General features: G+C 39.6%; 1 protein-coding gene across 4 annotated transcripts in view; it reads right to left on the bottom strand.

Moving 5' to 3' along the window:
- ntrk3b (neurotrophic tyrosine kinase, receptor, type 3b) overlaps positions 1-22,942 on the bottom strand; it is a 327,306-nt gene that overhangs the window by 22,508 nt on the left and 281,856 nt on the right. For 3 of the 4 annotated variants that reach the window (XM_016669995.1, XM_016669996.1, XM_016669997.1), the window contains 3 exons: positions 16,446-16,576; positions 10,732-10,904; positions 6,761-7,004 (listed from right to left, as the gene is read on the bottom strand). In XM_016669995.1, coding sequence (XP_016525481.1) covers positions 6,761-7,004; positions 10,732-10,904; positions 16,446-16,576 — 548 coding nt within the window. The remainder of the gene's footprint in view (positions 1-6,760; positions 7,005-10,731; positions 10,905-16,445; positions 16,577-22,942) is intronic. The other variant, XM_007549069.2, reaches the window with a different exon arrangement.

Below are 22,942 nucleotides of genomic sequence, written 5' to 3'. Positions count from 1 at the left end.
TGTATGATATTTTTTTCACAGACTCTTGCAGATGTAATAAATATGGTGTGTGTACTCATTAGGCTCAAACTGAATACAGTTTCTAGGAGCTCAGTCTTGATAAATAATGCAGTGCTGGAGTGTCTGTTTGATGCTGAAGACAAGAGAACGCTGGGGACCATTTTTCTTCAAAGGAAAGTGAGGTTTCTTGGCAGCATCAGAAGGAAAGACCAAGTCCTCGAAGGTGGGCCATTGGCCTGTGACATTATTAGTATGCTTAGTCGTCCTCAGTCCATTTTAGATTACCACAAGACGTGTAAAAACCCATAGTGTCCATATCGTCTTGTACAATTTATAACCACAGTTCTTTACCAATGAAAGTCTAAAATTTGTGGAGACATTTTCCTCCAGATGTCACTGAAATAATAAAAAAAAGTCCAGTAGTGTGTGATGTAAGGGTGTTTTCACACCTGACAGTTCAGCAGACTGGATTAGATTGGGGATCAAAATTGCAACATTTGCTACATTTTCAGCTGCTGGAGTTCACTTTCATACTTTACTGTCAAAAGATCCAAACTAATTGCAAAAACTGTTCCTCAGGACTCCGGTGGTGGCACTGCAACCAAGAACCATTGAAGGAAACAACAAAAAACCTCTGAAGAAGACATGAGTGCAACTTCCTTCTACACAAAATGTAAGCAAAAATTAAGTAGTGTCAGATTTAAGCGGTTGTCAGTTTTCTCCTTTGTCACTGATAAAATAACCACAAGTCATTTCTCCCTATAGTCTTAGACTCTCGTGTTTGTTTTGGTTCTATTTACCCAGAATGCTCTGCGCTATTGTTCATTTTCTACTTTTGGAGCAGTTCACTTGCATCCACATTATGCATGTGAAGAATTCACTTTGATCAAATCTAGGTTTTTAGGCAGACCAGAGCTTACTGCATTGGTCCGCAACACAGTTCGATTACGCATTCACACCTCTCCAAACAAACTGGATTTTCTACGCAAATGGACTAAAGTTCGAATAAAGCAGACTGGTGAGAATGCACCTTTAATCTCAGTGACCAAGGAACACAGCAGACTGCTCCAGGAGAAAGTTGTGGGAAGGTTTAAACCAGGGATGGGTTACAAGACAATATTCTAAGATTAGAGCATCTCAAAGTGCACTGTTCAAAAATTTATTAAAAGATGACAAACATACCAAGCCATTGCAACTATGAGCAAATGTTCCCCAGAAGTGTGGAAGTGTAGGCTGAAGAATGCTGGTGCTGAAAGAAAGCTGGTCAGAGTTCACTGAAAGGTGAAGAGAATCGGTAGATGGCAAAACGCTTTTGGTTCACCTTCCAGCAAGTCTAAACAGACAACCAGAACTACGGATGACCAGCGTTCTGACCTGAGATTCTGCAGCAAGACTAGAAACCTGGTGTTCCCAGATGTAGTCGGTCCAATCTGATTGGGCTTGAGTTAGTTTGCCAAGAATGGTGAAAATTCAGTCAATATGCATGCAGCTGTGATGGCAGCAAAAACTAGTTGCTATACATTTTTAAGTTTTGTTTATAAAAAAGTTTGAAAACCATGTATTATCTATTTTTCGTACATTTTACAGCTATGCTCCACTTTTTATTGGTCTGTTACATAAAATCTCAATACACTGACATTTGTGGTTGTAATATCAATGTTTTATGTTTGTTAACGTGCATTTTTATCTATTTTTCCAGACAAAAACAGATGAGCAAGTATCTTAAATACTTGGGTAGGCACAGTGGTAGCATAGGCTCAGATGAACATGAGCTCCTTATACGGACTCCTGGAGTTTTGACGCCACCTGGTGCGATGACCTCACTTTAACAATACTTTAAGCATCATTTCATTTCAGTCTGCTCCCACTGAAATCTGTAAAATGAGCGTGACTTCGCAAAATCAAATTACCTGATGGAGGGACCTGAACTGTCTGTCAGACTGCAGGGATCAAAATTTGACACAAATTACAGAAATACGCTTCATTATTGTAACAAATCAGGGAGCAGCTGTCCTGGACTTCTCATTCGAGTCAGCCAATGGAGGCTGCGGGAATTTAAATAGGCATTTTAGGAAAAATGACAGAAGAAAATTAGCTGTCAAACTTACCGCACTGCACAATGTACTGCTCTGTATGAAGGAGGACGTGCAATATAAAGACACCTTGTCAGTGCACTACAGGAAAATAATAGCTTTATTAGTGACATCTGAGAGATCCGTGTTGTCAGAGATGCTGCACATCTTCAGTGTGTTAAACACACACACAAATAAAAACTGTGCAAGTTTCAACGGACAGGGCCTTTTAGAGCTTTCAGCAACATTTATAGATACCCAAACATGTATAATTCAGAATTCAGGAAAACTTTTTCAGTGCATCGTGAGTAAGTGGGAGGAGGGAGAAAAACATGTATAAGGCAGCCGGCAGAGCTGCCGTCTGTCTGCTTGAGATCTGGAGTTGTCTCTCTTTAAACAACACAGTGCAGGTGGAGCAGAAGGATGCGACAGATGGGTGGGATTTAGGACAATATTCATTTCTATCTTGAAGTTGCTCCCTTGTGCTGTAAAGTGTTTCCTGGTGTCCCACAGGGCAATAAGCTTCCATACGAATAGTCAGCGATGGGGTAGTTGTAGCCCTGGCAGGATGCTGCTATTTATGGTTACTCAACACAGTTCGGAGCACCTGGCCTGTTGGCTCTGAGGACAGCATGGGGAGCGATGCTATCAACAGCATATAGAATCGCCGAGAGGTAAAATCGAACTGCCCTAATAAAACAAATTAATTTGGTAGCATTTTCCGATATATGTGGAGTATTAGAACATTTTTTGGGGGTGTGATGTTTGAACCAAAACATCACACCCCACAGCCAAATGGTAAAGCTGAAGATGCACAAGTGTTTGTGATTTGTCACTAGAACATAAACCGATCCTCCATTTGGGAAACACGGGGACTTTGTGCTGCTATAAATGTGCTAACTTCTGTTAGTTTATTATTTAGAACAGGAACTAAACATGGACAACCAACATTTACCTTTATACTTTACCAATATAGAGCAAACTTAAAAAGTATCATTTACGTCAGTATCCAGAATGACTGGGACCAACATCTAGTTTTATACTTATAGAATAAAACAAGAATCAAACATGGAGAACCAACCAAAACTCTTGTTATCCAGCAACCCAGAACAGTGCATTTAGTTTTATACGTCACTTTTAAGCTCTGGAGACCACAGGTCATCATCAGACATTCAGCTTGGGATGAAAACATCTCTGGTCTAAAACTGTAAAGTAGCTAATTTGAGATTAGCACTCTGGTTTTAGGATCAGAGTTTAGCATCAGGCTCTCTGCTCGTAACTATCTGGCTTCTTCAATATTTTTTAAGATTGCAACGTATTGTAAAATGTTGCTTGTTATAGAAACTCCATGTAGTTGAAGATAGATATCAATGCTATAAGATGCCATAAGAAGTCATGTACGACACACAGCTCAGATTCAGGTTAGTAATGGTGGCACATTGTTTATCCCATGCCTTTTTTCTTCTATACTGCGTCTATGTGGGTGTTTTCTACCGTCTTGACACAGAACTTATTTCAGATTTATATGTGAACAATAAGCAGGAGACTTCAGGACCGAGGGTTCGGATGACGTTCCAGACTTTTCATTGTAAATGTTCCTGGGTAGGCCCTGAAGAAACAGATATTCTTGGCCAGAATTTGACTGAACCAAAATGCAGGGGAAAAAAGAATCTTGAACTGAACATGAACTGTTTTTGTTTTTGGCCACTTGACCCTGTTTTTATGAATTCCACCTGAATACTTATTCACAGCTAACCCCCTCTGTTATCCTGGTCAGAGTCCAGCTACACATCACGTATCCTGCTGTTTCTTTTCATCTGTCAGCGAGGAGCATATGAGGACCGTAACCTTTTCACCCCCCCGGTCCACCTCCCATTGCACAGACAGCTTGAACTATCAGTGGGACTCTCAGGAGTCAAGGGCATGTTCCCTTGCTGCCTTGCTGCTTCTGAATAAAACCATAAAACCAGTGTGAGGACTAAAACGTAGCACCATGCAGCAGAACCTTCCTATCATGCCAGCAAAACCCAGCACTCCTCACTTAAAATACAACATTTTCAGTAATTACATCAAAAAAATACCATGCGGCTCATTTGTGCTTTGTTGCGTTTGATAAAATGTCTCTATTTATTCGCTTTTATGTACAGTATATTGTGCTTGCAATTGGTGAGATGGGAACAGCCAGCTCATCCAGTCTTCCAGTGAGCGGTATCTGCCTGCTAACTCAGTTGTGACTGACACAATTAGATAAGCTGCTCTACAGCCAAAACAAGGAGACGCATTCAGCTGTTTTATTCAAAGAGGTCTGGCTGATCTAGGAGATACATCTACAGTCCCAGTGGTAATCACTGAGACACTCTGGAGCTGAGGGGAAAGATTTAAAGATCCTTCAGATATTACAGTAACACTTCCCGATAAGCTCCATAGAAATGCACTTTGGTAAAAAAAAGAGACTAATGTTGAACCAAACATCGTTACTACTATTAGAGAGCCATTAACTAACTAACTCATTAATCAATCCTTCATTAGTTTTTATGTTTACTTACCATTAAGAAAGTTGTGAGGTTGTTTTCAAAGCCTCATCATTAGAAAATGTTTTATTATGGTGTCCTACTGACAGACTAGAGATATGTCAGTAAGCATTCTCTAATGTCAGGCCTCTTGACTGTTCAACTCATCCTTAGGCAACCACTAAGTACCATCGCATTAAGCATTTCCTAATGACGAGGCTTTTAGGATAAAAGTTTGTCGTTACCTAACCTTAATTAGTTAGGTATAATTAGTTAGGTTCATGATTCGTTCATAATTGGTTCTTTTTGTGCTAAACATATTTTTGCAACCCCTATTAGGAAGCAGAAACTAATGAATCAAGAATCAAGTTCATCAGTTTGTGATTAATTAATAATTATTGCTGTATTTAAAGTAGATTTTATGACTTATTGGAACATTTTACCTAATTAATCAAGAAACAACTGCCCATTCTTTTATGATAAGGCTTTGTTTAATAACTCTTCTCTGTTTACTGAGATTTAATAATTAACAAGCCACTTATTCAACATTATCAAAACAGCAAGGCATTCTTAATAAGTGTTACCTTATTAGGCAATGGCTAACCAGAACATTAGTCCATCATTAGCAAATGGATAACTAGCAGAAAGTTGATAATTAGTTTATTGTTTTCAACACATTTATTGTTTCTATTTCTGGCAGAACAACAAACGCTGACAAAGACCTGACAGCTCTAAAGCAATGTGTGTATTTTTGTTTTAATCCAAAGAACCGGTGCAATAACCATAGAAGACTGATGCCAAATAATTATCCATGGTTCATATTAAAAAGTGACCTGAAGCTGCTGCTGTCCAAACATCCAATCATCCTCCTTCACCAAGATTTGATTCTGAACCTATTACAAGTTTTGAATATTGGCTTTACAGGAGGATGCCTGGCAAATGAATATGTCATTAGGCTTAACTTGCACAGATGGAAAAAAATATATATATATATTTTTTTATACGTGCGATGAAATTCAATTCTGCTGAGGAAACGATTTTACATGTAAAATATGGAATTTAACGGTGAAACAAAACTACATGTGTGTTTATGGTATTTTCATGTCTGATTTAGTTTGAGTAGTTTTTTTAAACATCACTGCACTACTGTGATCTGCCTCCCTTTGCAGAACCAAACAAGAGCACAACTAACCCGTCTCACCCAGAAACCAAACTCTCTCTAGATCCTCAATCTGCATCGAACAGCTTCCTGCTGCATCACCATCAAAACTTAAGCAAATTGTCTGCTTTTAAGAGCGTAATATAGTAATCATGCAGATGGCAAGCATGGATAAGCTATGAGCTAGCTACAGAAAACACCTTCCTTCAGATTTCCTAACAAATCATTTTATGGGTGCAGGGGTGCTCTCCCCCCCAGCAGGCAAGTGCTCTATAAGGGCTGGCAAAGCCCCAAGCAGCATCCGAACGGGCCCAGCTGTCACGCTGGGAAAACACCACCTAAAGTCATTTTACAAAGCCCAGCTATTTGAGGCAGCCAGATCTGCAGCAGCCATCATCTGCTCAGCAAAAATGCGAAAAAAAAATAAATAAATAAAAAATCAGCAGCCTAGCATTTGCCGCCTGGTTTGAGGCATTCATAGTTGCTAATCGTGTTAAACAGTAGAGGAGACATGATTCACAAGCAATATAAACAAGCCTCTAAGCGTCAGGCTGCAGGCTCAGCAGGCTCGTCTCCTAGCGCGCTGTTAACGCGCTCTATCCTCCACCGTGGATGCAAGAGGTGTGGCGAGAAGGCCCGAGGCTGAACTGGAGATGGGAGAGCTGCTAACTCTTCTTAGAAGAGGAGAAAATTAGAGGCATAAACATATAAACAACATAGCACAGAAGAGCAGCGGCTACCATCTATTAGAGTTAGCTTTTTATTCAGGAGCCCAAGAGGCCTGATTTAGAGCTGCTCTGAGCCTAATTAGAGACCAACAGAACTGTAAACTAAATTTTGTTCACAAGTTTAGAGTTTCCATTTATTAAAATGAATGGAGACTTTATCAGCTGAAGGCCATCGGGTTGGACAGCGTTCCCTTAGGCACACAGCAGAAACTCTAATGCTTCAGTCACCATGGTACTTCAAATATGTTGTTGTCAGTGAAAACATCATCATCATCATCATCTGAAGCTCACCCTGTAGTAGTCGCTGCTGTAGATATCCCTGGACATGCCGAAGTCTCCAATCTTGACCAGAAGGCCATTTCCCACCAGACAGTTGCGAGTTGCCAGATCTCTGTGAACAAAGTGCTGGGAGGCCAGGTAGACCATGCCTGAGGCGATCTGGGTAGCGATGTGCAGCATCTGGGAAAGGCCCAGCTCTCCGTTGGACTGCAGCGGCTGGCCGTCCACCAGGATCATGGCATCAGGGCCGTGGGCTCTGAGGTAGGAATAACAATTCAGGTTGGAAATGTGACGTGATACCTTTGGTCAATTTCAGAGGCGTATTGGGATAAACCACTTTAAACAGTAAAGAATTAGGGAGGAAAGTACTTCAACGTTGCATAAATATAGTACCTTGCAAAATCGTTATTACTCCTTTTTCACGTTTAGGAATAGTACAACCAGTAGAGTTAATGTAGTTTTGGAGAATATAGGAAGTAGCAGGAATGACTAAACGTGCTACATAATAAAAGCAACACAAACAAAAATACATTACACGTCAGACAGACAAGTATTGAAAAGTTGGAACTCCAGACAGAATTAATCTATGTTAGGGTTAGGGTAGTTGTTATTAATCAAAGGCAGCAACTAAACTTGACTAAAGATTGCATGAGTAAGTTTCTCACAATCTTGGTTGGACAGTTTTTTAATTTTGGAAATGTTCTCGAGGTAATAAAAGGCTGATTTTGTAGCTGTCTTTATGTGTGTCTGAATGTTCGGGTCACAGTCCATCAGTTTTCAGGCCTCATTACTAGCTTCTAGCTGTAATACCTGAAAGGTGCTGAGAATTGGCTCTTGATCTTCCTCTTTAGGTCCAAAAAGTTACTTCAGTTTTTATGTCAGTTAGCTGAAGTCATAGGACATCTGCATATTGATTTCTTTTCTATGTATCTGCTCAGTGCTTAAACGGGTTCATAGTCACCTGGTGTGTATAATCTGCATAGTTATGGTAACTAATCTTGCAACTTGTATAATCTGAGCTTGTAGGAGCATGTAGATAATAAATAGGAGAGTTCCCAGGGTTGGACCCTGGGGGACGCCACATACAATTTTTGTCTACGTCAAAGAAATGTTACCTACTGATACAGAAACATCAGGTTTTTTCAGGTAAGACTCACCCTTTCACGTAACACAACCCTCCCTTCACTTCAATAATATGTTGTGGTCAACAGGGCCAAATACTGTGCTGAGACATAACAGAACAAACACTGTGCTTCTTTAGTCCATATTTATGTGAATGTCATTGAACTCTTTGAAACCGGACTGAAATACATCAGAGGTCATTGCCAAGAAGTCATTTAACTGTTGAAAAGCAGGTTTTCAACAATCTTGCTATTTTTATGGAAGGTTAGAGATTGACCAGCAATTTTCCAATCGCAAAAACATACACTGGAATTTGTGGCCATATGACAAATTCATATAGCTACACGTATGAAGGGAGATGAATATCTTTTAAAAGGTACTGTCCACACCGCAACAGGTAGTGCTGCAGTAGCTCTGTGCTAACTAAAATATAAGAGTACACATCACTGCTTATGAAAGACTGTTAATTCAGCTTTAAGAGTGTTATAGCCGGCGTTTGTAACCAGATGCAGACGTCCAAGCGTGAGCTCGGCTTGACAGAGTGCCCTTTAACACAGTAACCCACAGCCGCATCAATAAAGCCTTATCCAGAACACATTCATGTCCCATTCTGCGTGTTCAGAAGAATTAGCATAACAAAGAGAAAAATGAGAGAAATGTGAGCAAATTAACTTGAACCTGCAAGCGCTCAGGCTGCTTTAATTGCGCTGATAAACTGTTCTGTGCCTGCACCGGTCTGATTAATTCTGTGGCTGTAATTTGAGCTGCGGAAAGCAAAACTTTTGACTTCGCCCGACACGTCGGGAACTCGAAGCGAGGTCTGTGGAATCTCATCCACCTGCGGTGCGTTTACCAGAACAGGCTGAGTGCAGGTTTCTGGGTGACAGTGAAGAACTCATTTCCTGTGAAGTGTCCCCGCTGTTCCCATCACCTTCTTGTCAGCGTGATTACCGAGCGGGCGCCGCTCAGGAAAGGCTGATGCTCTTCTGCTCTGTCAGCCTGGCTTTCAATCTCCATTTTGGAATTTTAGTGCCATTCTGTGTTCTTTGCTTTAGGTGTGATGGTTAAGGGGAATTAGAGGGGGCGCCTTTATGGCGTTACTCTCTTTCTTTCTTTTTTTACCCCTTCCTCCATGTGCAGCGGTGTCTGATTGGACGCAGGCTGCCCTCAATTCATCTGAAGGTTGAGTAAGACCCGAACATCTGATCTGATTCATTCCCATTGATTTAGTGCACATCACATCTTTTAAATGTGACCAAAAGGCCCGGTAGATGAAGAATCAACGCCATCTTGCACCTTGCATGAAAGAATTTCATCACTCGCGACGTTGCCTTTCATTTCAGGAATGATTTCCTGACTGAAAATCTTCACGCACTTTTGAGCCCACGCGCACGCGAGGCGCGCTTGCTCTCGCACTCAATCATAACATGTCATCTTTTCATCCACCGCTCAAGATTTAAAAACAAGACCACACACACACAAAAGCATACACACAGCTGCCGCCGCTGTCATTGCACTTGAAATAGCACGCTTCTATCTCTCACTCCTCTCGAGCACGCTGACATCAGCTCCAGTCAAGCCTCCCATTACCAAAGCGCTCACCATAGCGTCGTCGTGTCGCTTTTGTTGGAGTTTATCGGAGGTCGTTTCCCTCAGTGCAGCCTGACAAATATGGAACAAAAGTGCCGCGGCGTGCGTGTGTGTGTGTGTGTGTGTGTGTGTGTGTGGACGTCAACAGTCCTGAAGGGGGGCTGGAAATTTTAGCACTGGCAGGACTTTGAGTTTTCTTGGATTTCTGATAAAAATGTCTAAAAATGCTTTGTGACTTGTAAGGAATTCATGTCCCTTGATCTTGTTCATGTTTTGTCAAATTACAAGCACAGATTTCAATATCAGGATTTTATGTGACAGACTAATAAAATGTAGTGCAGAACCTGGGTAGGTGAAAAAAAAACAACCCCCAACTCTGACAAGTTTTCCTGTCCTTGCTGAAGAAAAACCACGACTCAAGTCGCTGTGTTTCACAATGAGCATAACGGATCCATGTTGGCATGTAGTGTTAGTTTTCCACATAGCTCTTTGCATGTTGGCACATCAAACATCGCTGCTTGTGAAATAGCTAAAACCTCGTCAGACTGGGTGTAGAGGGTGTGAAAAGGTATTTTATTGCCACAAAAGCCCTTTAGGATTTCAGGTTAGCCATTTTATCTATTGCTTTGTAGCTGACTGTACGTTTGGGACCAATGTCCTGAAAGGGGGCAGGAGGATCAGGAGGTTTCCACACACAAAGACTGTCTGTGGTTTGAAAACAGAACCAGCCACCTTCGCTTCAGTAATGATAAACACCGAGTGCAGACTTTGGTTTTCACTAGTTACATTTACTTAGTTACATTTACATGAGTTACTTTGTGGAAAGAATGTACTTTCAGGAGTATTTTGACTGTGTTGTACTTTCCCCTTGAGTAGTTTCATCATGACATATTGCTGCTCTTTTGGATTCTCTACTCAATGTGAGTAACGTCACAGAATGAAGAACAGGATTGTTTTATCCAAAGCTTCACCAGACACACACCTGCAGTTTTTCTTCAAGTTTCATCATTTTTACATAAGGAAAGAAATTTATCTGAAAAACTCAAGTAACTGATCAAACATTAATTGATTAATGTTTGATCAGTTACTTGAGTAACATTTTTACCAAACACCTTATCGATCTCTACTATAGCAATTTCTCGGATGGCTACTTTTTACTTTTACTCGAGTAAAAATATGTTGAAGTAGTGCTGATCTTGCTTGAGTACAGTTTTTGGCTACTCTACTCACCTCAGACATGCATTATCATGCACATTTAGTGAAACACTGACCTTAGGAATTTATTCAGGTCTCCATGCTTCATGTACTCGAACACCATGATGAGCGGGTCTCCGTCCACACACACTCCGTAGAACTTGACGATGTGGTCGTGCTGCAGGTTGGTGAGCAGCTCCGCTTCCCGTTGGAAGTCCTTCCTGGCTGACAGGTTGGGATCTTTTAGTGTCTGAAGGGGGAAATGAAAGGATTTATGTGAATGACTTGTCTAACGTGTCTCTAGGGAAAACAATACCAGTTTCTTTGAAACATTTTGCCTGCAAAAGGTGTTTGTAGACGTCTCGTTTGATGAGTGTGTTTAATCTGTTTGTGTTCAGATTTGTCAAAATCATTGGATAATTATAATGAAAGCTTTATTTTATTCTTAAGAAGTGACAATGGCAAATCTAGGAAGATAAACACAGTTTGGTAACTTTTTATTACAAGCCAATGGGTCAGATCTCTTGATCTTCCATTGTTCTGATCTTTGCAAAGTCACAGTTTAGTTAAAATGCAATAAACAAGTGAGGATCATTTAATAGGTTTCAGGTAATCATCACTGAATCACATAACTAGAGTACTCAGTATGTCTGGTTACAAATGGATGATGAGTTACAATGCACGTTCGCTCAATTCTCACGACAACCATCTTGTTTGACTTGGCACTTCTCTCTTCACAGTGGGGAACGGATGTTTACCGCGCACGCAATTTCCGGTAAGCTTCATCGCGTGGAACTGGTGCATTGCATTCGTCGACGCCAAACATTGGCAATTTGTCAACATTTTAAACTTCCACACTATCTATGCTTCCAGCAAACAATGTTTTCTCAGAAGCAGAAGGTCCAGACTCTCTGGGTGAAGCAAAGCACAGAAGTAGAGCTGTTGAAAACCTAATACATGTAACATTTCCCCATATGTTACATGGGGAAACATGTAACATATGTTACATATATTATTCAGTCTTAAAGCTGAATAATATGAGGTTTAACATCATGGCCATCTGACCAACAGGGTATTTCTTCACTTTTTGCAGTTCTGACCTCTTAAGTCAGACTTTCTGAAGGTGTGCTAATTTCCCCTAATTTCACAACTCTCCTAAAAACCTAACCATTTTTTTACCGGGCTATGTCAGCATGGCTCCCCCTACTGTTATTTGATCTGCAGCAAAACAAGTTCATTCATCAAAACGACTATTTTGGAAGAAGTAAACTGATCCGTTGACCACACTTGGGATGCATAACATCTGCATAGAAATTTTGTTTCCACGTCACAGAATTTCAAACTGATTTTTCTTTTTAGGAACCAATACGGAAAAACAACAACAACAAAAAAACACAATAAGAGTGGCTATTTAATTTTAGCTGGAATACAGTTTTATTTCTTTTCATGTTTAAAATGAGAAAAAAAAAATGCAGATCGGTTATCTGTAAGCTCAGTTTTAATAACATGTAGTGAATGTTGCCTGCTACGTAGGTGGAGGGAAATGCACCTTTAGTCTGTGTTTATACAGCAGCTGTTCGCTGCTGTTGGTAATCTCATGTATCCAGCAGTGAAATGTAAATTAAATGGTAAACAGGCTCTGAATGTACAGCATGTGTCCTGCCTTGTTGACAACTCTAGTACCTTACATTTTAAGCAAAATTCAGCTATTTACAAGAAGTCAAACAGTTTCTTTTTAGTAAATAACTAAATGTTAAATATGTTTTCTTTTACAGTTTATTGGCATATGACTTTTAGGGTGCCACAGATCCAGACAAGCTTTACTTATTCTACTTTTTAAAGTCCAGTTGTTTCCTGGTTTTCCTATTTAGTTGACAGGAACGGTGTCGTACATGTAGCCCTCTGGCAGGCAGGGGTTAATCTCCATAGAGTTCCCCAGTTCACAACCGAAGACCGTGGGGCTTTGTCAACAGGAAGCGCAACATTGCACACCTTTAAATATACATACGTATGTTTTACAACCCTTATCTGAGCCTTAAAAGCCAGTCAAACACCTCTTTCAGCGACTGCTTTCAAACACAGACTTAAACTCTTGCCCTTCCCTTAAACTCTTCCAGCAGCTGTGTGGCACCGTTCGACTTACTTCCCACTAAACCGAGCTGTGAATAATAGAAAACGACATTGTTTAGCAACTCGTTCAGAGTGGTTATGTTTGAAAGCACATAAGAACACAATCTTCCTCCCGCAGGCTACCGTATAAGTCCAAAAGAGAGCTCAAGAGAGGTTTTCCCCAGCTTCTCCCACTGAAAAACACCATGAACGAGAGAGCAAAATGCATCAACATGTTCTAGCTTTGCACCGTATTCATGCTAATATGGACAGAATCTATTTTTTTTGTCTCTAGCTTACACACATCTACATCAACACGTTACAAAAGCCAGCACCGCCTCGCCGTAAAGCACTGCCTCTATAATCTACCATTATAGCAGCTGTCATTTTCTACCCTCCTCAACATCTTGTACATATTGTAGCAATGAGGTCAACAATCACTGTGGCTGTAATGTTCTGGAAGGAAAGGTGGAGCTGCAGGAGCTGCACACAAAACAACCTGATCTGATTGGTAATAAGATGAAGCACAGAGGTGCCTTGAACCTGCCTTTCGGGTGCAGAGCACATAAAATGCCAACTCTTGATGGGATGTCAGGTAAAGCCTCCAATATGAGAAAAGAGAAATAAATAACAGCTATAAGCCTTATTGCGGTCTCTCTCCTGGAGAGAGAGAGAGAGACAGAGAGAAAAAGACTCTTGACACTTCATCAGCAGCAGGAAAATACACAGAGTTGCCACTTCTGATCTCCTCAGCCTTGAGTCCTGTTTTCCCAGCCTGCTGCTAACATTATCGCAGATGGAATGACCTCGGGATGGAAATGCATTTACTTGTATGTGTGCCACTATTTCAGCGCGGTGCTCCAGGTGGTTGAGATGTACGACGGCGTAGATGAAATGATCATAAAATTCTATTACCAAATCAAACGGCGCTCTTGAGGAAATGTTTTTGGTCTGGGCTTTTCTCCAAACCAGTACCTTCAAAGTGCACGCCGACAATAAATTAAGGGAAAGCACTGCGGTGAATTTTTCCCCAGAGTTGACCTTCGAGCGTGTTCAGAGAGCCTCTGTGACCTCTTGCTTCTCTTACAGGCAGGAGGAAATGGACATTGTATTGGCTTTTAGACAGGTTACAGTAGCTGCGTTTCCATTGACCGTATAAATCCTCAGTTTGACATTTAAAAATTAAATTTGGTTAAAACAGAAATTTTTGAAAAAAAATTATTTTTCAATCAAACGTTTCTGCATTAGGATGGTGTTTTTTTTTTTTTTTTACCGTATCGAAATTGGTTTATTTCGCTAAACGTCAATGGAAGCAAGTTTTTCGCAAAACACGAGTCACATGATCAACGACCAGATGTTGCCACTGGTGCAAACCTAGAAGAAGACAACAGGAAGTAGTTTCAGGATCATGGCGAGGCAAACGTATCCACATGTCATTTTAATAGCGTTTCTCTTTTAATGGAAACACCGCCATTGCAAAATTGTGTTTTGTGCCATTTGTAGTGAAAACACAGTTACTAAAGCAGGCCTGGTTATATAAAACCTATTCTACTCTGTGTTTAAACTTAGCTAAATGGCTGATATTAACCAGAGCATCAAGATCACTTTATTAGATACTGGTTGCCACAACCAGGCTGGACAACCTTGTACTTTCAGAGCCCCTTGCATTTTTAATGGCACTGATTCAATGCAGGGTTTGAAACATTCCTCAGACATTTTCATCCATATGAACATGATACAGCTCTGCACATTTCTCGCATTACGATCCATAAATCATAAATCAACCAATCTTCCGTTCTACCACATCCAATAGCTGCTTTATTGGATTTAGATCTAGAGAGTGGAGGAAACTGGAGTTCATTGCTTTTCAAGAAATCAGTTCGAGATGATTTGAGTTTTATGCAGTAGTCTATTAGCATGCTGGATATAGACATCCGAAGATGGGTACCTTACCAGCATCAGTGTCATTGAGGTAAAATGTTCTTGTTGCTGACGTCACCATCTGAACGTTGCAGCAGAAATTGAGACAAGCCAGACGCTGTAACATTTTTCCAATATTTTATTGTCTTATTTTGATGAGCTTGTGTGAATTATACACAGACTTTTGCCTCTTCATGTCTTGATTGTAGCAGTTGATTATTTGAGCTACCTTTGCTGTTTTTAACCCTTGTTAGCCACTCTACCCAATCACCTCTGACAATCAAAAGAGATTATGCCAACATGACTACTGCTTTTCCCTTTTTTGGGCCATTCTCTGTAAACTGGGGAGATAATTGTGTAAGAGTGTCTTATGTCTGAGCATCAGAGATACTCAGACAAGCCCATCTGGCACCAACAACCACGTCACGTTCAATATCACTTAAATCCTTTATCTCTCATTCCAAAGCTCAGTTTGTATTTTATCAAGATGTCTTAACCACACCTGGATGCCTAAATGTACTAAGTAGCTGCAGTTTGATTGGCTGTGTTGCCATTTGTAAGTTAACACAAACTCTTACATGAGCGAGAACACAATCCATTTGTTGGTAACCCATCCTGTTAATCCTGTTAACCGAGGTATGAACCTTGGAAGGAAAAAACAAACTATCACTGCAAGAAGCGCAATTTAAAACGAGAAAGTCTGCGGCCCCAATTAACACTTAAAGGACTTACATGCCTTTTGCCATCTGTGTGTGTTTCCTGAAAGGACAAGGTCTGTGTCGAGAGTTGTTGTCAACCCGCCGCTGTTATTTCTCTAATCCATCAAACGAGACAGCGACGGGCCCTGCAGCAGAAGACTTAAGGAAGTGTTTGCCGGCTTGGTAGCTCAAGAGTGTGATGTACTTGTACTGATATGACAGATGGTCTCTCCGACCAGCTGGTTGGCAGATTTTAGGCAAAGACACACCAGGACTTTGAGGGTGAAATGCGTCATGTCCGTCATTTCTTGCCATTAACCACACACCTGATGGGATCAGCCGGAAGTGTGTGACAGAGGAGACCGCTGGAACCCAAGGCTGGTTTATTTACACAGTAGAAAATAATGTGTATGCCTGATGTGTTCAACCGATTAGATTGGGGGGCGGTGAGACGGTGAACACAGTTCACCTTGCTAAGTTTCACTCCGTATCTCCTTAGGTGGGGAAAATCTCATGTTTATTGGACACGGTCAGCTTAATAGGTGATTGATGAGCAGGTTCGAAAATGCCTTGCTGCGTTATGACAGCTGTTTTGTGAAAAGGACTTCCGACTGCATTGTTTGTAAGAAGATTATACACATTTAAATTATTCAACCTTGAAGGATGATAGAGGAACGTTTATTTATTTAACACAAACTCAAACCGTCACTGCAGTACATCCATCTGACTACCCCATTTAGAAAAAGAGGGGGCAGATTCTACTCCAAAACACTGCATCTCTATTTTTTATTTGTGTTTTTGTAACTCTACATTCATCCAACTCGTCACATCTGTCTGTGGCTACATTAATGATGAACAGTATATAAAAGACCATTTGGTTTAACTGTGAATTTACATTGAGAAAAGTTCCATTTTTGAAGATACATTTCTGGATGACAGCAACAAAATGTAATAAAATAATCTGGTTGTGTTTAACTCTTCGGACACCATAGCAACATTGGACACATTTTTTCACTCCAACACACACAAACACACACACTGACAACCGAGTAGTGAAGATGTACCTTGACAGCTACCAGCATCTTGTCCTTGGTGGGGCTCAGGTTGTAACACTCTGCCAAGAAGACTTTACCAAACGCCCCTTCACCCAACTCCCTCTTCAGGATGATGTCTCTCCGCTTTATATGCTGCACGACTGAAACAGGAGACAGAGGAACCGTAAATACACAGATATTTACTTACACTCATCCTGAGCTTCAACGTCATGTTGATTTCAAGCTTTTAATCGTCACCTTCCTAAGACATCTTTTGGAAATTTTCTTTTTTTCTTTTTTGTTGCAAAAATCACTTTTGGTAAAAAATGACTGACTTAGACCATTATTTTAGGAAGGTGACAAAACAATGTGTTCAAAGTCTTCTCTTTTATGATAATGCAACAACTCACTTTAGCAACATTTTAAAACAAGAATTTAGTTTGAGTTGAAACTACATGAGATTTTTTTCTACTCCAAAAGGCTCAATGTTATACAAACATGTTCATGTGTTGAAGGAACATTCACACGCAAGAGAAAGATTGTGCTTTTGAAGCAACTATGAGGTTTTGGGATAATTCTTACTGGATATTTGCAGCCTATTCATTTTGTTCACTTGCAGAAAGTTAAAGTTCTTTTATTGCTCCTCCTTTATTTCCAAACCAATTTAAGGTGTTTTAGGATCATTATACATCTGGAATACCCAAGTTTCACTCATCTGTACCAAACCGTTACCTGTGATGAAAACAATATGGCACATATACAACAACAACAACAACAAAAAGGAAATACCAAGGTCCAAGCCTCACATAAATACTTGGATAGTGGTAAAATGAGCTTTATATCATCACCCTTTATGAAGCAGCAGCAGACCAAGAAGGAAGTATCGTTTGAGATTTCCAATCAGGAATGCACTTCTTGGTTGCATGAAAACAATTTTATATGCAGAACTAAGAGGGGTATGAATAATTTTTGTGGTTCACTGGATGTATTTGAGTCTATGTGAACTGATTTGGATTGAGGAAAAACCATCATGTGAAATTCAGTGGTGTTTTTTTTTTTTTGCTATGCCACCTCAGCAGCCCCTTGTAAAGTTCAAACGCATAAATACTTAAAAGCCCAAAATAAACATTTATCATTTCTGAAGAAACACGGGACAAGTCATGTCAGGGTAACAGAAGAATGAACAACAACTATCCCCCTGGTGGCAAGGACTAGAAGACAGAGAAAAGATCAGAGTGTCTGATGCAGTGGATCTTTGATCTCACGTTGAAGCTGCTTAAGACAGAATACCGGGCACATGAAAGCTCAAGAGACTTTAAAAGTTTGCAATGCAAATAAACACAGCGACAATATCGGATCTGAGGAGCTGCATGAAGACAATATTGTAAAACTTTTACCACTAACATCTAAAACCTCTTGCTGAAGCTTGACAGAATAAATAATAATAAAAAAAAAACATAAAGTCTCAAGTTTTCTCCCCAGATAACTCACTGCAGCAGGAACAGCGCTGTAAACTTTACGTTTTTAGCTCCTGGCCTTAGATTATTTTCATTCCCAGCTGTCATTACTTACAGTGTTTGTGCTACCAGAATGGAGGCCCGTTTCTTTTATTGATTATCCTTTAAAACCGCCACGGAATAAGATGACCAAGTAAGTGACTTGGCAGGAAAAGGTAGAAAGAGCAAGAAAGGAAACAGATTGTGGAAAAGACAAGGATGCGTGTAGCGCTTGTGAACAGAGCTGCTGTTTGGGACGGACACTGAATAAAACATGACGGGTTGTAGGTTTACCATGAAAGCCCAGTCGCTCCATAGAGCTGCACTCATAAGGGCACACATAGCTTAAACCACACTCCAGGTTAAAAACCACAACAAATACATCATACAGTAACTCCAGCTTTATCTCCGTTACAAAACGGCAATCGTGAGAAAACTGAAAATATGATGCTTAGCAACAGAAAAAGTGATGTAGGGATGAACTCGTTCTGAAACTAAAGTAGAATTTCTCTAAATATTTTGAGTGTGGATTTTTTTTAACCATAGGAAATGAGTATTTGGCAGGTTAACATTTTTAACTAAATATATTTTTTAATTGGTCCGTGGGCATGAAAATCAAGGAAGATATCCATGACAACACAAGTAGTCCACATAAGTCATGTCATGTGACTTATTTATCACATGACATGATAAATAAGTCATGTGTAATAAATTGGAAGGACACAGGAAATAAATACTAAACGAAGAGAAGAAGCAGAAAAAAGGCAAAGAAAGCCAGAAGCAGCTAAAAGTCACCATTATTTAGAAAGCTATCTGGTTTCCATAGCAACTTATTATCCACTGATTTAGTCCCAGTGGATTTTGTAAATGGCGTTCTCATCGGCAATCATACTAGAGGAAAACATACAGTATTTCCATTAAAAAAAATAATACACTGAGCTTCCAGGGTCTCTATACAAACTCAATGCGTGAGACTCCACTGCTGGAGATTAAAGCTGGACGGAGGAGATTTGGGTAAAAATCTCTGAAATATTGGGAGGATACATGTGGTCTTGGAAGAAACTGCAAACACTTGAAATGAGAAAAATTAACTTACAAGTACCTTTTCAACAAGACATAGGAGCTTGTTTAAGTCAATAATTCCTTAATATTAATGAAAAAGTGCTAGTTTAATTAACATATTATTCACTTATTTGAAAAATGTCTTGTTCTAAATTTAATAATCTGCCAGTGGAACAAGAACTTTTTCAATCAATATTAAGGAGTTATTGACCAAGAATAAGCTCATATTTCTTGCTAAAAAGTTACTTGTAAGTTAGTTTTGTCTTTTTTCATGTGAACTAATATATTTATAGTAGAAACTAGACCAAAGGTACTTGGTAAGATTTTGTGTTTTTGCAGTGTGGAGCTATATTTCCTGAGAAAATTGTCAGTTTTCATTTTTACCAGATGCATAACAACATGGCTACTTTTCAAACGGCACCAGTGTTGCCAAATGGAAACTTAAATGTTAAACATTGAAATTCTTTACACTTTGTATCAACTATATTAGCAGGAAGACCGGCACCTGCTCCACTCCACCAAATATACATAAGGAATATAGTCAATAGATGGAAGGATCAGTGTGTAATACTCCAAAACGTTACATTTTAAAAAATGCTAATGGACCAAACAAGTGAGAAAATTTACATTATTTGGTTAGAATGTACTTAATTTTGTGGAGTTAATAAATTCAAAAAGTTGCCATTAATTTAATAGTCTTTTCTCTTTTATTCGTACTCTGATAGATTAACTGAGATCTACCCAAAATTGATATGCATGAAAACTGTCACGCCACTCTTATATGCTAATTTCTAACAGTGTGTTCTATCAGCGTTGTCGGTTTCTAGAAAGATCCGAGTAACAGCCGCAGCGTATCCATGCAAAGTCTCACACTCGTAGCAGCTCTCGGTGAACAGAATTAGCTTCTTTTATGTGTGCACCCAGACCTAAGTGGGGACTTATCAGTGGAGACACAATATAAACTGATGAGGTCCCCCCCCCTCCACCCAAAGCCTGCAGTCATAATCTGTCCACACAATACCGTCTAACATCTTTCTCTAAAATGTCACTGCATGTTTTATCCTGTTGTTCTTATGTCCAAATTCTTCCCTCAGGCGGAGAGGATTCATAGTGTAGAGGTTAGATTTACCGACTTTGTAATTAGACAGTCCAGGTTCATCGATAGGACACGCTTTAATTTTTAAACTGTGCCACTCGCAGTGGGAGAGCAGCGAAACACTTTAGAAGGAAAAGCTACTTAAACCAACCACTGACTGCTACAAAAGCTAGCTGAAGTGAAAAATATATATGCATAGAGAAGATTACAAGATAGATCAAATAAAATAGCAGTAGCCCTAATGTGTATTTCTATGTTGTTCCTATTTATTCTCATCTTAATTTAAAAATGACATTTTAGTTTCATCTTTAACAGGTTTTATTTTGTGGGGTATCACTGCATATATGCTGAAATGTGACTGCATTATCCTCACCATAAGTGCCTTTTTCTTTCTTCTTTCTTTGTTTGATGAATGATAAAATTTAATACATCTGCGGCAAACATCTGGTAATTTAATCCGTCCTCCATCTCTGCCTTCTTCGCTTTCATTAAATCAAACTCATTTGTCGGACTCGTGTGATGGACAGCATGTCATCGAGGAGGTAATTGCACACGAGCTAAAGGCAGTCAGCGTTTAATGTAGTGATACTGAAAAAGCATTTATGCGCCTGCACTTAGAGCACATGAGGTGTTGCATCCATTCCAGAAGACCATTTAATCTTCTTCTATTTGAGCTCCCTACAATTTTACTAATGACTGCTGGCCTAACCCCGCCTACCTTGGTGTACTCTTGGTTTGTAAATATAATGCTTCTTCTGTAAAATGATAAATTCTTATAATCGATGTTAAGATATGACGTTACCGAGCTGCTTAATTTGGTTATCTCTACACTTCAACATTTGCTAGTCTGTAAAAAAATAAAATAAAATTTGCAGATTTTTAAGGAGAAAAATCATATTGTAAATGCCCTACAACAACTATAAATTAAAGTGGTGGAGAGATCATTGTTCAGTCTTTTAGGTATTTTAGACTTTTGTTAATGTATAAGTAGAAAATCTGCATCTGAATGGTTGATAAAAGAATTAAGATCTTACAATGGTCTAGTAGAAGTCCTAGCTATAGTTATTCTCAAAACAAAACAAAAAGAAACAAAAACTTATTTTTACCCAACTAGTATACAAACCCTACTTAAAAGATATTTCTATAAAAATGCAACAAACCACTTGATATGTGTAGAATTTCCTGTTAAGTTGGATGAACCCAGTTCTGCACCAACATCAGTTTCTGTTGCCAGGTAGACGCAGGCAATTCATCAGCTGTGTTATCGGCAGTCCATGTGTAAAATGTTAAATGGCCGTGCACAACAATAACCAATAATACGTTTAAGGTGATAGGCTTTGTAAATATCAAACTGTTATAAGTTCCACTAAAGACCAGCAAACACATGAGAGCCTGTCTGATTGTTAGGGTAAAGTTTAGTTGGGTGTTGAGACAGTAGCAGCTGGCTGCTGCTGTTGGCTATGTTAGTGTCGCTGAACTGCTGATTGTGCTCTGTTTGACTTAAACTGTCAATGAAAAGTTAAAGTGTATCACTGAAAAACGAACCACCACAAAAAAAAATAATCAAAAAATCAATCTGTTGCAACAATGTGTCGCATCAATATCAACGTACCAAAGGATCCGTTTGTGCTACGTTGCCTTCATGCAGCATGAATGCGACATGCAAACAATGAAACTCCAGAGTTTCACTTGTCAAGTTGCTGCTACAACACAGGTAACCTCATGTATCTGCAATGAGTCTGTGGCAGTCGGGAGCCTGGTGGAGTCTATTTACAGCCCCTTTAAGATCAGACCGTCAATCCACGATCTATATGTCTTCAATACGGCGTACAATCAGAAGGGACAGGTGATGACATTGAAACGAGGGTGGAGCGATTTGTGATACATCTAAGGACGTAGTCATACACCCATTGCCCAGGGTAGAATAGAAAGCAAACAAGCAGGTGTAGCAGCACTAGATCTATCGTCCAATGACAGAAATATAATCTTCTGCAGAATCTGATGCAAATAAGACCACGCAGATAATGGTGTTCAAAATCGTTGCCACTGACTGTATTTAGACAGCCTGCATAAGGATTGACACACAAAGCTCAGTCACATATAGAGGAAATACCTTTGATGAATGAATGCTAATGAGTTGTAGGGCACATATCTTTGGTTCCATGATTTTAGCCACGTACTCTGATGTCACATCAGTGATGAAGCACCAAGAGCACAAAGGGACACCAAAAAAGTCAAGCTCATAAAAAACTGTAATTATAACATTAAAAACAAAAGTATGTAAAGCTCATCAATCGATTCAATACAGCAAGAAATTTAGACACCTCAAATTATTGTTCATTCACAGAGATGTATGCGCTCAGATCAGTCTGACTGCACGCGTGGGTTGGTCACTGTGGAGAACATGGTGGAACAAACACCACCACAGTGAAAGAAGCAGCTTCAGAATCATTTTACATGAACTACTGCAGCAACACTAAGTGATCTGAACAAACGAAAATTGTGAAAAATGATAAATACGAAAGCATCAATGACATGAGGAATGATCCCATGAACATCTGCAGACTGAAGATTTTAAGTTTTTTCACTAGCTTTGCTGCATTTCTCACATCACCATCAACTGCTGGTGCATTTCTTAAAACAGTAAAATATACAAAACCTGGTTAATTAATTAGTGAAAGCTGAGGTTCATCAGACATTCTTAAATTTCTTGTAAGAATGATAAAGAAATGCATAAAGGTGACAGATTTTGAGAACTATTTCAACATGTTTGTAATGACTCAAGCAAGGAAATGGGGATTATTAGTTTTAGATGGAAGGACTATTCAGGATGTATAGTTCATTTTTATTGATATGAAAGAAGCAAATGATAA

This window comes from Poecilia formosa, unplaced genomic scaffold (genome assembly GCF_000485575.1).
Source record: "Poecilia formosa unplaced genomic scaffold, Poecilia_formosa-5.1.2 Scaffold29, whole genome shotgun sequence".
NCBI lineage: Eukaryota > Metazoa > Chordata > Actinopteri > Cyprinodontiformes > Poeciliidae > Poecilia > Poecilia formosa.
Note: the sequence above shows the minus strand (reverse complement) of the source record. Positions and strands in the feature narration are given on the sequence as shown.